The 17,420-nt window shown below is 38.0% G+C and overlaps 1 protein-coding gene across 2 annotated transcripts in view; it reads left to right on the top strand.

The window, feature by feature from the left end:
• The window catches only part of ME1 (malic enzyme 1), a 193,909-nt gene that overhangs the window by 10,717 nt on the left and 165,772 nt on the right, over positions 1 to 17,420 (top strand). The window contains exons 1-2 of one of the 2 annotated variants that reach the window (XM_072736247.1): positions 14,482 to 14,572; positions 16,594 to 16,727. In XM_072736247.1, the coding sequence (XP_072592348.1) occupies positions 14,570 to 14,572; positions 16,594 to 16,727 (137 nt within the window). In that variant the 5' untranslated portion in view covers positions 14,482 to 14,569. Of the gene's footprint in view, positions 1 to 14,481; positions 14,573 to 16,593; positions 16,728 to 17,420 lie in introns of those variants that run through there. The other variant, XM_072736255.1, reaches the window with a different exon arrangement.

Here is a 17,420-nt window from a genome sequence, read left to right as displayed (position 1 = left end):
TTTCTTGGATAAAACTTTATATTTTCCCATCATGTCAAAAGACTTGCCCTTACAATTTGGGGTATGGTTACAATAATTGTTTTTAACTTTTTATCTGATAACTCCATTCTCCATATCATCATTGATTTTCTTTTCCTTTGAAAGTTAACATTTTCCTGGTACTTCATATGCTGAGTAATTTTTGCATGTATCCTGGACATTTACATATTATGGGATTCCAGGTTTTTGTTAAATCCTAAAGGGAATACTATTCTTTTTACTTTAAAAAAATTTTTTTAAAAAATTTATTTATGATAGTCACACAGAGAGAGAGAGAGAGAGAGGCAGAGACATAGGCAGAGGGAGAAGCAGGCTCCATACGCTGGGAGCCCGACGTGGGATTCGATCCCGGGTCTCCAGGATCGCGCCCTGGGCCGAAGGCAGGCGCTAAACCGCTGCGCCACCCAGGGATCCCCTTCTTTTTACTTTTTTTTTCCTTCTTTTTACTTTTTAATTTTCAAACTTGTTCAGTCAATTCACAAGTTGAACCCACCTTCTGTAGTTTGTGGTTCCAGTATTCCTTTCTCAAAGCCCTTTGTAGTGCTGTTTGGATCTGTTTCTTCATGTGTACTGCCCAGTGGCTAGTGTAGGATCTGTGCAGTGTTTTACACCATAGTTGAGTTCTCAAATCCTTTTTAAGACTTTAAGGTCAGGTCTATACATGCATAGCTCAGAGGTGAGTCCAGGAGTTTGTATACAACTTTATGGAATTGCTCTCTTGAGTTCTCTTCTTTCTGTGATCTTGCTGATACTTTGTCTCCTTGATGTCCCCCTTTCCCAGCTCACTAGCCAGAAAACTGGGCCCTTTAGTTTCCTTGCTCTGCATATACTTCCTCTATCTGAATTTGTACTTAGGGCCAAGTGACTGGAAGACAGAGAAAAATGCAACAGACATTTGATCCATGATTTTGGGATCATTGCTGGTTAAAGAGAATGATTTTCCTTTCTTACAATTTTAGATGTCTGTGGTGGTCATGCTCCTGTCACCCGCTCTGGGATACTGGGTCGGTGTGTGTGTGTGTGGGGGGGGGGGGGCACTGAGGCTGGAGAGAATGGAAAATAATAGTGGATTTCCCTCTTCTGTGATGTTTAAGGGTCTCCTTTCCTGATTCTTGGACCAGAAAAAGAAAGCTTCTCTTGGCACTTTTTTTTTTTTGTCTGTATTCAGTTGCCCTTCTGGCTTTTGGGCTGCTTTTAATTTTAATTTTATTTTTTTATTTTCTTTTTAAAGATTTATTTATTCATGAGAGACATAGGCAGAGGGAGAAGCAGGCTCCTTGCAGGGAGCCTGATATGGGACTTGATCCCAGATCCCAGGATCATGACCTGAGCTGAAGGCAGATGTCCAACCACTGAGCTGCCCAGGAGTCCTGAGGCTGCTTTTTACGTGAAGGCCAGTTGATTAGAGGGGGAAAGAGCCAGGCTACACTGAAAGGAACTCCAGGAAATTCACTTGTTGGTTTGGTAGTACCTTGGATTCTAGTCGTCTTCTCTGTTCTTCTGCCATTTACTTTTCAGAGTCTTCCAATAGCTGCCCAGTGCATTCTGTACAAAATTTATAGTTGGATTCATTGGGAGAGACAAGATAAAGTATGCTTACACCATCTTGCACAGAACCAGCACCCTCAGATTTATTATTCTTAGAATGTGAACTTGTGAAACTCAGTCTAACTTGGTTTTAAGTTTTAGGGGGGGAAAATCAGAGAATCTCCTCTCAAAGATATATTCCCAATCCTCCCCTCCCCATTTACTGGGCACATATTTGGCATAGTAATGTTAGGAAAGGTTATTCTGTGGGAAAGTTTATGTAAAAATAACAATTTATAAAATTTCTATATTTTGAGGATTTAGAAAAATGCTTGGCCTTTTTTTTTAAATAAAAAAACATGTATTTATTTATTTTAGAACAGGTAAAGGGGCAGAGGGAAAGAGACAGTCATCAAGTAGATTCTGCTGAGAAAGGAGCTGGACCTGGGGCTCCTTTACATATTATGGGATTCCAGGTTTTTGTTAAATCCTAAAGGGAATACTATTCTTTTTACTTTAAAAAAATCTCACAACCCTGAAATCATGACCTGAGCCAAAAATCAAGAATCAGGTGCTTAATTGACTGAGCCACCCAGGTGTCCCGCTTGGCCTTTTTGATACTGTATGTTTCACTTCTGTTTCATGCATGGGGGAGAAAGTGCTACAGAAATTTCAAGGTTCAAAATTCTTCTGGGAAGGTGGATAGGGTTGTTCTACTGGTGTGTATATCATAGTTTTATCTTTTAATGTAGTGGCTCATGGGACCTGGAATATAGTTAGTATTCTGTAAAAGTCTTTGAGTGGATAAATGAGGCATAATTATTGAAGTAACTTTTTGGAGCTCTATTTTGCCTTTCAGATATGTCTATAAGCCTCTCCGCAGGTCACAGTCTATATTGTGGGGTGAATATGCTATTGATCCTTTAGTGGCTATAGGGACGACTAGTGTATCATTTAGGATTGGGTTTTGATGCATATAATAATAACAACAATAAAAACAAATAATAGTGACTTGGTTAAGAAGTCGCTTATTTTTCTATGGCACATGAAGGAAATCAGAGTCAGTCTAGCCATGTTTGGTGGGTCTCAGAATCATCAGGAACATTGCTGCTCTTCCATTTTCAATAACACTTTATGGTCCTGACTGATAATTGGTCTATAGATATTTGTTTATTCCAAGCTGCCTGCTGGAAGAAATGAGAGAAACAAAAGAAAGTCCACTTTCCAATGGGATCAACTCTCTTTAGTGGTTCTTCCCCACATCCTACATGTCACTTCTTACCAGTTACTGATCAGAACTCAGTCACAGGACCTCATCTAACTCTAGGGGAGTCTAGAAATTTAGTCTTTTAGCTGATACATTACCACCCTAAATAATACGGGGGTCCCCTTACTGGGAAAGAAGGGGAGAACGGTGTTAACTGTAGGCAATGAGCAGTCTCTGCTATAATTAGAAGTGCCAGACACATAAGGATAGAGATTTAACAAATGTAAATAGTAAGTATGGTTATATTATTCTTGGAGATTGAGATAAATGGTTCTTAATAGTTCTTAATAATTTCCATAGCCTTACAGATTAACTATAGGAAAATAAAAATACAAAAGAGTAATGAAAAGTCTGTCTCCCTCCCACTTTGGTGCTGCAGCTAGTTCGTTCTTTCTAGATGCAGTATGGTTTCAAGTGATCAGTAGGTTTTCTGTTATATACTAGAAGGATTGTATGAAGTATATATTTTTGAAGTTAATTTTCTAAGTTAAAATGATATGAGTTAAAATGTAATTGTATTTTAAAAAATATTTTATTTATTTGAGAGAGAGAAAGAGAGTGCACAAGCAGGAGGAAGGGCAGAGGGAGAACCAGGCTTCCTGCTGAGCAGGGAGCCTGACAAGGGGCTCCATCTCAGGTCCCCGGGATCATGACCTGACCTGAGGCAAAGGCAGATGCTTAACCAACTGAGCCACCCAGGTACTCCAAAATGTTAACAATGTAGGGCATGACTCAGATCTGCCCTTCGTGTGGTGGCTAGGAGGTGGTGTTATGAAGACAAATGTTGCAGTTGGAAGTATGTACGTGAGTCCTACAGAGGCTTGGAAGACAGATTGAGAATCACGAGCCCAGACTGAACCTTCTATCATCTGCCTGGTATTTAGAAACTGCTTCTGAAGTGCTGTTTTCTCTTTCTTTAAAGAGGTAGACTTAGTATGGAGATTCCTCAGCGTGGTGAATAACAAATATTATGGATGAGTGCTGCTGGCTTAATTGTAGTGTTTTAATAAAATGGCATCACAAATCCGGCAAAGAACTGGTTACTTTTAGGATAAAATTTAGAGCATTATCCAGCTAACAAGGGCGGCCTCTTCTGGTTCCTGCCTGTCTTCCCAGGGTCATCTGGTCATCTTTCAACATTCTTCTCATAGTTGATGTTTCCTTCCCTATACTTTTTCCAAGAAGCCAAGCTCTTCTGCATTGGGGTTCATGCCCTTCCTGTTCTCTGCACAGTCACCCTTGAGCCTTTCACCTGGTGAGCTCCTACTCTTCTACTTGTCCTTCAGATCTCATTTTAATATCACTGATAAGTGAACTTTTCTTTTAAGCCCCTAAGTTGAGTTAGTAAATTTTCCCTTTCTTTCCCTTATACTTACCACATTATTATTTTATAATTATTTGTGCAGCTATTCATATAATATCCTGGTAAGCTCTCTAGATTATTATCTTCAAGAGGCTGTGGACCATATTGGACATATCACTGTTTCATTGGCTTAGGCCCTAACTACAAGTGTGAAGCATTCACTCAGCATATCTTTGGTGAAAAATATTTGGTGTGAATGTGATGATTAATTTTATGTGTCATTTTAGCTAAGCCACTGGGTGTCCAGACAGTTGGTCAAATATTATTCTGGGTGTGCCTGTGAGGGTATCTCTGGATGAGATTAACATTTGAATTGGTAGACTGAGTGAAGCTGACTTGCCTACCTCATGTGGGTGGTCCTCATCCAGTCAGTTAAATATCTAAATAGAGCAAAAAGGCTGACCCTCTTGTGAGGAAGAGGGAATCCTTCTTGTCTGACTGCTTTCAAGGTGGGACATCAGTTTTTTTTCCCTACCTTTAGATTTGAACTTAAACACTGGCTCTTCCTGGGTCTTAAACCTGCTGGCCTTTTGACTAGAAGTATACTGTCAGCTCTCCTGATTTCTCAGGTCTTTGGGTTTGGACTGGAACAACACCATTGGCTCTCCTGGGTCCCCAACTTGCTAACTTTAGATCTGAGGACTTAGCAGACTTCATATTTGCATGAGCCAATTCCTTATAATAAATTTCTTCATATATGTGATGTTTATACACTCACCCTATTTGTTCTGTTTCTGTGGAGACCCCTGACCAATACCAATGACAATCTCCCATAAAGTAAAAGGAGACAAAACATTTCTGAAAAATATCAACTGTGGATCTGAAGTAAGAAAGCCATCTTGTGGCGTTTCTGGGAATATCATGTTGATAAGTGAAGTATGTATCCCTTGGACACTGAAACATAGTTCTCTGCAACAGTTCTTTTTTTTTTTTTTAAGTTTTATTTAAATTCCAGGTAGTGTCATATAGTTTCAGGTGTACAATATAGTGATTGAACTCTTCCATACATCACCCAGTGCTCATCAGAACAAGTGTACTCCTTAGTCCCTGTCACCTCTTTAACTCATCCTCCCACCTCACCTCCCTTCTTCTGGTAACCATCAGTTCTCTATGGTTAAGAGTCTCTTTCTTGGTTTGTTTCTCTCTTTTTTTTCCCTTTGCTTGTTTGTTTTATTCCTTAAATTTTACATTTGAGTGAGATCATGTAGTATTTATCTTTCTCTGGCTTATTTCCCTTAGCATTATACTTTAGCTCCATCCATGTCATTGCAAATGGCAAGATTTCACTCTTTTTTATGGCTGAGTAATATTCCATTGCACACACACACATACACACCACATCTTTTTTTAAAAATTTTTTATTTATTTATGATAGTCACAGAGAGAGAGAGAGGCAGAGACATAGGCAGAGGGAGAAGCAGGCTCCATGCACCGGTAGCCCGACATAGGATTTGATCCTGGGTCTTCAGGATCATGCCCTGGGCCAAAGGCAGGCGCTAAACTGCTGCGCCACCCAGGGATCCCACACACACCACATCTTTATCCATTCATTAGTTGATGGACACTTGAGCTGTTTTCATAATTTGGCTATTGTAGATAATGCTTCCATAAACATTGAGGTGCATATATTTCATTGAATTAATATTTTTGTATCCTTTGATAAGTATATAGTAGTGCAATTGTTACATCATAGGGTAGTTCTGCTTTTAACTTTCTGAAGAAACTCCATACAGTTTTCCAGAGCAGCTGCACCAGTTTGCATTCCCACCAACAGAGCATGAAGGTTCCTTTTTCTCCACCTTTTTACCAATACGTGTTATTTCTTGTGTTGTTGATTTTAGCCATTCTGCAGGTTTGAGGTGATACCTCATTGTAGTTTTGACTTGCACTTCCCTGATAATGAATGATTTTGAGCATCTTTTCATGTGTCTGTTAGCCATCTGTGTGTCTTCTTTGGAAGTATGTCTCTTCATGTCTTCTGCCCATTTTTAAAAAAGATTTTATTTATTTATTTTAGGGGGGAGGGGCAGAGGGAGAGAGAAAATTTCAAGCAGACTCCCCACTGAACATGGTCCCTGGCATGGGTCCCTGGTCCCTCAAGGCCTAAGTTGAGCCCCCAACTTAGGCCTTGATCCTACAACCTTGAGATATGACCCGAGCCGAAATCAAGAGTCAGACATTTAACTGACTGAGCCACCCAGGCACCCCTCTTCTGCCTATTTTTTAATTGGATTATTAGGTTTTGGGTGTTCAGTTTTATAAATTCTTTATAGATTTTGGATACTAACCCTTTATCAGATACATCATTTACAAATATTTTCTTCTATTCCATAGGTTGTTTTTTAGTTTTGTTGCTTTTTTTTCCTTCACTATCTGCAACAGTTCTTAAAATATTTTGTACCAAAATCCCTTTGGAAATTTGAAGTCCACAGCTTTCTTAAATAAATGGTTCCAGATAAATAGAATGCATAGTATTATAAAAGAAACCAAGTATGATACAGCTATCAAAGTACTAAAAAATAAATGTGTGCTATAAGATCTATTCCCCTTTATGAAAGACTTAAATAGCAAGACTCTATTTAAATATGAACAGTTTGGGTAACCTGGTGGCTCAGCGGTTTAGCGCCACCTTCGTCCCAGGGTGTGATCCTGGAGACCCGGGATCAAGTCCCACGTCGGGCTCCCTTCATGGAGCCTGCTTCTCCCTCTGCCTGTGTCTCTGCCTCTCTCTCTCTCTCTCTCCTCTCTCTCTCTGTCTCTCATGAATAAATAAATAAAACCTTTAAAAAATATGAGCAATTTAAAGTAAAATTTCATTTTTTAAAGAGACTCATACGGAGGTTGTTGACATGACTAGCTTGTGTACTTCTTCATGTTCTAAAACAAACTTACTGTGGGTCTAAATCTACTGTAATTTCAAAGTAATGATAGACAAAAATGTTTTTTTCAAGATATATGCCAGAAGTTTAATGTGATAAAATACTGTTTCTATTTATGACAGTCACAGGAACTACTACTACTTCTTTTATTATCTTCTTTTACAATGGAAGGAAATACTAAGTTCCCTAGTGAAAAAAAAGATGCCTACATTGAAAGACTCATGAATTCTATCTTCCGAGTCCTTTAGTGTCTGTGATTAGGTACATGTATGAAAGTGATATGTGTTCAGTGGAAACTGTATTTTGAAGTTTGAATTTTGATATTTTCCAGGGCTAATAATATGTGGTATGATCCTGTCTTGTGATAGTAGGCAGTGGCAGCAAGCTGTAGCATGTGGTCAGCCACATAATCACAAGGGTAAACAACCAGTACACTTATAACCATTCTGTACATATATGTCTATTCCGTTTTTCACTTACAGTGTAATATTTAATCAGTTACATGAGCGTATTGAGTACTTTTTTATATAATAGACTTTGTATAAGGTAATTTGTAACTGTAGGCCAATGTAAGTGTCTTAAGCACATTTAAGGTAGGTTGGACTAAGCTGTTGATTTTTGGTAGGTTAGATGTGTTAAATGCATTTTCGACTTAATGGTATTTTCAATTTACAAGGGGTTTATCAGGATATAACTCCATTGTAAGTTGAGGAAGATCTGTACATAGAATTGAACCACATGGAAATGAAAAAGTTTTTCAGATTCACATATTCATCCATTTGTTTATTGAAAACTTATTGAGGCCCTGCTCCATCTTAACCTCCAGAAGCACCTAGACTTCTGGGTAAAACAGCACTTCAGCAGAAATAATGAAGTACTAGAAGTTTCATGACAGAAGTATATGATGTTATGGAAGTACATTGGAGGACAACTCACTAATCCCGAGAGGAGGAGGAAAAGCCTCCTTCTCCTCATTATTCAGGAATAGGAAAGGGACATTTACAAGTTTATGTGTAATTTAGTTGGTAATGTGTTAAATTGCCATCTAATTTTCATACTCTATAGATTCTTTGATTAGCTCAAAGAATTAAGAAATCAAAGTAACAGTAAATGGTTATTTTATAATCTTGGTATTTCTGGTTCATAAATGAATAGTCACTACACATACTATCAAGAGCTATGTTTGAAAAATGTAGTATTAACAGTGATGGTTAATAATTTCTCAGCTTTAGGGATCCCTGGGTGGCTCAGCGGTTTAGCGCCTGCCTTTGGCCCAGGGCGTGATCCTGGAGGCCCAGGATTGAATCCCATGTCGGGCTCCCGGTGCATGGAGCCTGCTTCTCCCTCTGCCTGTGTCTCTGCCTCTCTCTCTGTCTGTGTGTGACTATCATAAATAAATAAAAAAATTAAAAAAAAATAATTTCTCAGCTTTATAAGGAATCTGTAAAGATTAGTCACCTGAATTTTAAGTGAGAAATACTTAAGCTATTTAATGAAACCTCTCATCCAGTATTTTAAAAATCCATTTGCTCTCTTAGGTAGAGATCTTCTGTCTTTTAATTAAACAAACATGTCACTTGTAACTACAAAATAGTTATGCTTGCGATATCTTATAATACCTAGATGAAATTATTTTTAGATGTTACAGTTATGATATTTTGATGTAGATTTTAGGGTATTTAGGGCCAAGTATATTTTATTTATTTTTAATTTAAATTCAATAAACATGTAGTGTATTATTTGTTTCAGAGGCAGAGTTTAATGATTCATCAGTTGTATATAACGTACTCAGTACATCCTGTGCCCTCCTTAGTGCCCATCACCCAGTTACCCCATCCCCCTGACCCACTTCCCCTCCAGCAAACCTCAGTTTACTTCCTATAGTTGAGAGTCTCTTATGGTTTGTCTCCCTCTCTGGTTTTGTTTTTCCCTCCCTTTACGCCAAGTGTATTTTAGATAATTTTTTTTAAAGATTTTATTTATTTATTCATGAGAGGCATACAGAGAGAGAGAGAAGAGAGAGAGGGAGAGAGAGAGGCAGAGACATAGGCAGAGGGAGAAGCAGGCTCCATGCAGGGAGCCTGATATGGGACTCGATCCCAGGTCTCCAGGATCAGGCCCTGGGCTGAAGACAGTGCTAAACCGCTGAGCCACCCAAGCTGCCCTAGATACATTTTTGTAAACATTACTTCTACCAATTTAAATCACTTTATATTAGATATAAGTAAAATTTTTTTGTATATTTATTTTTTATTGGTGTTCAATTTGCCAACATATAGAATAACACCCAGTGCTCATCCCATCAAGTGCCCCCCTCAGTGCCCGTCACCCAGTCACCCCCACCCCCCTTTCAACCACCTCTTGTTCTTTTCCCAGAGTTAGGAGTCTCTCATGTTCTGTCTCTCTTTCTGATATTTCTCACTCATTTTTTCTCCTTTCCCCTTTATTCCCTTTCACTATTTTTTATATTCCCCAGAGGAATGAGACCATATAATGTTTGTCCTTCTCCAATTGACTTTATTTCACTCAGCATAATCCCATCCAGTTCCATCCATGTCGAAGCAAATGGTGGGTATTTGTCGTTTCTAGTGGCTGAGTAATATTCCATTGTATACATAGACCACATCTTCTTTATCCATTCATCTTTCGATGGACACCGAGGCTCCTTCCACAGTTTGGCTATTGTGGACATTGCTGCTATAAACATCAGGGTGCAGGTGTCCCGGTGTTTCCCTGCATCTGTATCTTTGGGGTAAATCCCCAGCAGTGCAATTGCTGGGTCGTAGGGCAGTTCTATTTTTAACTCTTTGAGGAACCTCCAGACAGTTTTCCAGAGTGGCTGCACCAGTTCACATTCCCACCAACAGTGCAAGAGGGTTCAGTTCCCCTTTCTCCACATCCTCTCCAACATTTGTGGTTTCCTGTTGTGTTAATTTTCCCTACTCTTACTGGTGTGAGGTGGTATCTCATTGTGGTTTTGATTTGTATTTCCCTGATGACAAGTGGTGCGGAGCATTTTCTCATGTGCTTGTTGGCCATGTGTATGTCTTCCTCTGGGTTTTCTGTTCATGTCTTTGGCCCATTTCATGATTGGATTGTTTGTTTCTTTGCTGTTGAGTTTAATAAAGAGGTAAAGGATCTATACCCTAAAACTACAGAATACTTCTGAAAGAAATTGAGGAAGACACAAAGAGATGGAAAAATATTCCATGCCCATAGATTGGATGAATTAATATTGTGAAAATGTCAGTGTTACCCAGGGCAGTTTACACGTTTAATGCAATCCCTATCAAAATACCATGGACTTTCTTCAGAGAGTTGGAACAAATTATCTTAAGATTTGTGTGGAATCAGAAAAGACCCCGAATAGCCAGGGGAATATTAAAAAAGAAAACCATAGCCAGAGGCATCACAATATCTGATTTCAAGTTGTACTACAAAGCTGTGGTCATCAAGACAGTGTGGTACTGGCACAAAAACAGACACATGGATCAATGGAACTGAATAGAGAATCCAGAAGTGGACCCTCAACTTTATGGTCAACTAATATTCGACAAAGGAGGAAAGACTATCCATTGGAAAAAAGACAGTCTCTTCAATAAATGGTGCTGGGAAAATTGGACATCCACATGCAGAAGAATGAAACTAGACCACTCTCTTGCACTGTACAAAGATAAACTCAAAATGGGTGAAAGATCTAAATGTGAGACAAGATTCCATCAAAATCCTAGAGGAGAACACAGGCAACACCCTTTTTGAACTTGGCCGCAGTAACTTCTTGCAAGATACATCCATGAAGGCAAGAGAAACAAAAGCAAAGATGAACTATTGGGACTTCACCAAGATAAGCTTTTACACAGCAAAAGAAACAGTCAACAAAACTAAAAAACAACCTCCAGAATGGGAGAAGATATTTGCAAATGACGTATCAGATAAAGGGCTAGTTTCCAAGATCTATAAAGATATGAGTAAAAATTAATTGCTATGTAATGACACCAAATGTTTTTCTTAAAGAAGCTGCTGTTAATATATTGTTGGTTTTAAATAATTGATTTTCTGCCTTTTGAGGAGACTGTCACTAAAGTATTTGGTTACACAGCTGAATGCACTCAAAATAATCATTTAAAAACTTTACTTTGGAAATGTATATCCCATCTGGGTCCCTGGCTTTTTGAAGGAATGAGGTTGCATACACCAGGAAAATTCTAGAAGTCATAATCTACATTTTTAATTAGAATTAAAAAAAATCAATTTCTAAGATCAATATTTGGCACTCTGGAAGACTTGGGGGAAGGAATCCTTCAGTATATGTCCAGGACAAATTAGTACCATTTTTCCTTCTATAGTTACAGAATGTGCATATAACGTATGCTAATGCATTTGAAAATACTGACATTTAGAGCTAAGCCACTTTGATATCTTTATTTCAGAATAATAAATAGCAAAAACAAACATTACAATAAATGCATTTTATAATGAAGTATTTATATGTAGATTACTTAAAGATTTTTGTGACTTAGATGTTTTCCTTTTTTCCATTCTGCTTGATTACTTTGAGTCTTTATTCAGGAAAAAACAAGGCAAATTACTGAAGTTTATTGCAAGCATTAAAGATGGTTAGTACAGAATTCAGATTGTTATCTATTCTATTTTTATGGTAATCATTTCTGATACATTACTCAGGACAATGTTTCTTTCTCAGGTGCAAACACAGTTATAATATAAATCTCTTGTTATGTCAGGAATTTTGTTTTCATTTCTGCTTGATAGTCTCAGTTTTCTCAAGAAGAGATACATAGATCAATTAGTAGAGTCCAGAAGAATAGTTATCCTGTGTGCTGTCCTCGGCAGTGAAATAGCATACCATTCTGCTGTCTAGGGATCTGGTGTATGAGAAAGCTTTTAGGGAATTAAAATTATAGGTGGTCTAGAAACCTAATATATGTATAGAAGTCTAAACTTTTTAACTACATGAAAGACTTAGTAGAAATCAAATGAAAGTTAGAAGCTGCATGTATACTTTGGATACACTATCCTTTGCTGGATAGGCCCTGCAGCATAACCCTGAGGTAAGAATTCTTTGAAACAGGTATTTGTTACATCAGCTTTTAATGAGTAGAATGTATTAAGCTAGTGTTTCACCTTATTAAGCTAGTGTTTAGTAAGGAGAATGTACTAAGCTACTGTTTATAATTTCTAAAAAATATATATGAATATATCTGTTAGTATGAAAAAAAATGAAACATAGAACCAAGATCATTAAATGGTTCAAAATTCCACTTATTATTTCTCTGACTACTTTCTGGGAAGCTGCTGTTTGGTAGGAATCACATTGATGTGTCATTCTTAACTGATTTAACGGAAATCATGCTATATATATTTTTTTAAATTTTCAGGGATTTTAAGATTTAAGTTTGCTTATTCATTGACCTTTTTTTAATTCATAAAGGGTAGTAATAGAATATGAACCCAGTCATAGGACTTTAACTTGGCCCCAATCCCCAGATTTTTAAGCCCTAGGTTTTTTGTTTTGTTTTTGATGGTGGTGGTGGTTAAGAGTTGAACTGACACTTTATTATGCCATAGAATATTTGGCTAACAGTATGTGGGTGTTTGTAGTTACTATCAAAGGATAGCAAAAGAGTCAGATGGCATTGTCATTTACGTGGCAAAAGCTACAGGAGACCTGTTAGGTCAGACCAACATTGGAAAATCTTTTTTTTTTTTTTTTAATTTAAAAATATTTTCTTTATTTATCCATGAGAGAGAGAGAGAGAGAGAGAGAGAGAGAGAGGCAGAGGCACAGACACAGACAGAGGGAGAAGCAGGCTCCATTCCATGCAGGGAACCTGACGTGGGACTCGATCCCGGGTCCCAAGGACCACACCCTGGGCTGAAGGTGATGCTAAACCACTGAACTGAACCACCGGGGCTGCCCAACATTGGAAAATCTATGTAAAAATAAAAATACTGGCTAACAATAAATGATTAAGTGCCATTATTAAGTGAACACAGGAGCATATGTTAGTGCTTCTGATAATAAGCCTTATTCTCAGAATATTGATAATTTTGATTATTATTTTGCAGGTAGATTTTTAAGGCATAGTATTCAGAAGCTTGTTGCTTTTTACATATGGTCATGTATTTTTGAGATTTTTAACTTTACTCTTGTTTTTTCCCATTTTTTAAATTTCCAAATTTTTCATTTTGAGCTAGAGGAAAATCTGTTGAATTTTCTTTCTTTTTCAAATACATTGCTGTACTTGATTCTGTTTTAATCTATAGTGATCCATGACATTTTTGCCTAAAATGATCAGTCTTCCCAGTTAAAGATATAACAAGTGGAGTGTGCTTTCCGTTTTATAGTTACTTTTTTATACAAATATCTTTTTTTTTGTTTAATTTTATTTTTGCATGTATTTTGGGGGGGGCAGAGGGAGAGAATCTTTTTTTTTAAGATTTTATTTATTTATTCATGAGAGACAGGGAGAGAGAGGGAGAGAATAGGCAGAGGGAGAAGCTGGGAGGGAGCCTGATGCAGGACTCGATCCCAGGACCCTGGGATTACGACCTGAACCAAAGGCATATGCTCAATCACTGAGCCACCCAGGAGTCCCAAGGGAGAGAGAGAATCTTAAGCAGGCTCTGTGCCCAGCATGAAGCCCAATGAGGGAGGGGCTCAGTCTTAAAACCCTGAGATTATGGTCTGAGACAAAATCAAGAGTTGGGCACTTGAACAGCTGAGCCACCCAGGTGCCCCAGTTCCTTTTAATTTTAAATTTAACTTACCAGGTGCCCCAGTTCCTTTTAATTTTAAATTTAACTTACCAAGAATTAATATGCTTATCAGTTTCCTAAGCAATAATTTTACTCTTTTTAAAATTCTAATATTTCTCTAAAGTTAAATATTTAAAGCTTTCTATTTTATTTATGCAGCAAATTACTGAATTCTAGTTATGCCAGGTACTTTCCTAACCATTAAGGATGAAGCAGTGAAAAACAACAACAAAAAACAGACAAAAATCCCTGACCTCATGGAGTTTGCATTCTGGTGGGGAGCATAAACCATAAAAAAAGAAAATGGCATGCAAAAGGTGCCAGCAATATTGTCTCCTTTTTTAAAAATTTTTTTTTCAGTTTCTATTAAGTTTTATTTTTTAAATTTATTTTTTATTGGTGTTTAATTTGCCAACATATAGAATAACACCCAGTGCTCATCCCATCAAGTGCCCCCTAAGTGCCTGTCACCCAGTCACCCCCACCCCCCGCCCACCTCCCCTTCCCCCACCCCTTGTTCGTTTCCCAGAGTTAGGAGTCTCTCATGTTCTGTCTCCCTTTCTGATATTTCCCACTCATTTTTTCTCCTTTCCCCTTTATTCCCTGTCACTATTTTTTATATTCCCCAGATGAATGAGACCATATAATGTTTGTCCTTCTCCGAATGACTTATTTCACTCAGCGTAATATGCTCCAGTTCCATCCAGGTTAAAGCAAATGGTGGGTATTTGTCGTTTCTAATGGCTGAGTAATATTCCATTGTATACATAGACCACATCTTCTTTATCCCTTCATCTTTTGATGGACACCGAGGCTCCTTCCACAGTTTGGCTGTTGTGGACATTGCTGCTATAAACATCGGGGTGCAGGTGTCCTGGTGTTTCATTGCATCTGTATCTTTGGGGTAAATCCCCAGCAGTGCAATTGCTGGGTCGTAGGTCAGATCTATTTTTAACTCTTTGAGGAACCTCCAGACAGTTTTCCAGAGTGGCTGCACCAGTTCACATTCCCACCAACAGTGCAAGAGGGTTCCCCTTTCTCCTGCTGCCTGCTGGAACTCCTAGGCAAAGGACTGACAGGTGCACTGTCTGCTCTTCTCCAGGCCTCCAGTAGAGGGTAGTGGGGCCAGGCACAGTTGAACATACTGGATTATCCTTTAGGAAAGGGGCCATCCAGTTGCTGGGGAGCAGAGCAGCTCCAAGGACCCCCAACTGAACATGTAACAGTGGGGCTTTTGCAGTCATAAGAGTGGCTGCTATTGGAGAAAAATCTCTGGGAACTGGACATCTGTGCTGATAGCACTTGGAGACCTTTTGAGAAGTCAGGATTGTAAAGTTTCTTGTACTGGAGGTTCTGGAGCCATTGGTCCCAGCTAGCCCTTGTAGGCAATTTAGAAGCTCCACTAGGGGTCATTCAGTGGACAACTCTATCTGACTTTTTTCAGTCTGCCCCCTGATGCAGGAGTTTAATCAAACATAAAGCTTTCCATCAGCGACATGAATTATTGGGCCTAAATATATAAAAAATTAGAAGAAAGAATTGTTTGCCTGTTGATCTCCTTTACCTACTTTTTGAGGTTGGACGTATTCATTTCTCAAGAATCAGGGTCATCCACATCTGGGATGAACCAAATTGTCTTTTTCCCAGAGTAATAATACAGTTCCTCAAGATTTGGGAGTTATTATTTTACCATTACAAGAAACTTTTAGAGGCAGAGGAGGATAGCTGTAGAGTTGCTCAATACAAAGTTAGTGAACACATTTCTACCATCCTTATTGTATGAGAAGCATCAGTCGTGGTTCCAGTGAGTGAACCTGACCATCAGCACTTTTGCCAGACCCAGGGCAACAGCTGTCAGTCTAGTCAAAGAAGTGTCTTGGGCTTCGGTAGCTCTAGGGGCATCATCTCCAGGGGGAACTGCTCATTCCATTCTTCCAGATTAAGGACTCCTGGGGTTTCTCTGCTATTACTTATCTTCATATTATATTCTAGCAAATCTCTTCAGTCTATTCTGAATTTCTGTATCAACCCATCAGTTATATTTGTTTGTTTTTGAGCCTCATGTTTTATATAGTCAGTGTTTATGTAAACAAATAACATAGTATAATAATAGTTTTCTAATGGGCATACTGGCTGAGTCTGGAAAGGCTTTGGAGAGGAAGGAGCATCTGAGGTCAAACTTGAAAGGCAAAGAAGCAGGGAACACATTTTTGTCCATGGTGTCATGCAAGAATAAAAGTATGTTGTGTTCAGGCAATGGTGAGAAATTTTGTGTATCTAGGAGTGTAGTTAAGAATAGTAGGAGATAATTTGGAAAAGGAGTGTTGGAACAAGTGCCTCAATCCTATAAAGCATTTTCTGAACTATTTTATAGGAGGAGGCACAGCAGGTCATAGGTGACCTACTCATGTTCATAATTTTAAAATCTCTTATAACTCCTACCCATTTGTATATTGAATATCAGCAATAATATTTATATCTTTCATTTGCATATCTTCACATCATTTTCTTCATTACCTAATTTTAAAACAAACCACATGAAAATACTTATAGTATTCTAATATTTAAAGATGAGGAAACAGGTATTGAGAGATCACATGATCTCAAAGTTGAATGGCTGTGTTTAGGTAAGACCAGATCTTCTGATTTTTAATTCCATGTGTTTGTTGGAATTTTGTGTGTGTGTGTGTATAATTTTTGGTTTTTATTCCTTCAAATTATTGTTTTTCTTTTATCCCTAGGACTTGGCTTTTACCCTGGAAGAAAGACAACAGTTGAATATTCATGGATTGTTGCCACCTTGCTTCATCAGTCAGGATATCCAGGTTCTTAGAATCATTAAAAATTTTGAGCGTCTGACCTCTGACTTTGACAGGTAACACATTCCTGAAGATGATTTTTATATTTTTCTTAGTAGTTTATTGGATGAGAAAGTTAAAATATTAAGTGATTTGGAAAGAGTAGTCAAGTTTGAGAAGAATTTGCTTATAAATACAATGATGTTTTAAAACAAATTTACCCTTGGTAGGAACATTAGAAAAATAGAAAATTTTCTTTCCTAAACTATATTCTCAGAGAGACGACTTTTCTCTTGTGATCAAATGGTTGTTGTGAAGGTGAATTATTGGAAATGCCCTTTTAGGCAGAGTAAAATCAGGTCATAATGGCTTTAGATTTTAGGTTCATTGTAGATAAAAGCATACTTTTTCAACTTCCAAGGCTGGTTCTAGCACTCCTACAAATTTGGGTCACTTTTAGAATTCTGTTTCTGTGTTTGCACAAAGACGAAGGTACTATTGTTCTCTACCTTTGGAATTGGAGAGCTGTCAGTTGAAATTCTGGCTGTATTTCACCAGCAGTGGGGCCTTGAGCAAACTACTACAACCAGTGCCATGACCACTGTGTCTGCCTTGCCCTGTGCCTGTGGCTTGGCTCTTTCTTATTAAGGTACTAAAACTCTCTAAACCTGAGGTTTTTCATTTTTGAGTTGAAAGAAATAGAGTTATTTGAAAATATTGTCGCAAAGGTTAGAAGAAGTAACAGACTAACACGTAGGAAGTATTTGTAT

Source organism: Vulpes vulpes, chromosome 1 (assembly GCF_048418805.1).
Source record: "Vulpes vulpes isolate BD-2025 chromosome 1, VulVul3, whole genome shotgun sequence".
In the NCBI taxonomy this organism is placed as follows: domain Eukaryota; kingdom Metazoa; phylum Chordata; class Mammalia; order Carnivora; family Canidae; genus Vulpes; species Vulpes vulpes.
The sequence above is the reverse complement of the archived record's forward strand: the minus strand, read 5'-3'. Positions and strand labels throughout refer to the sequence as shown.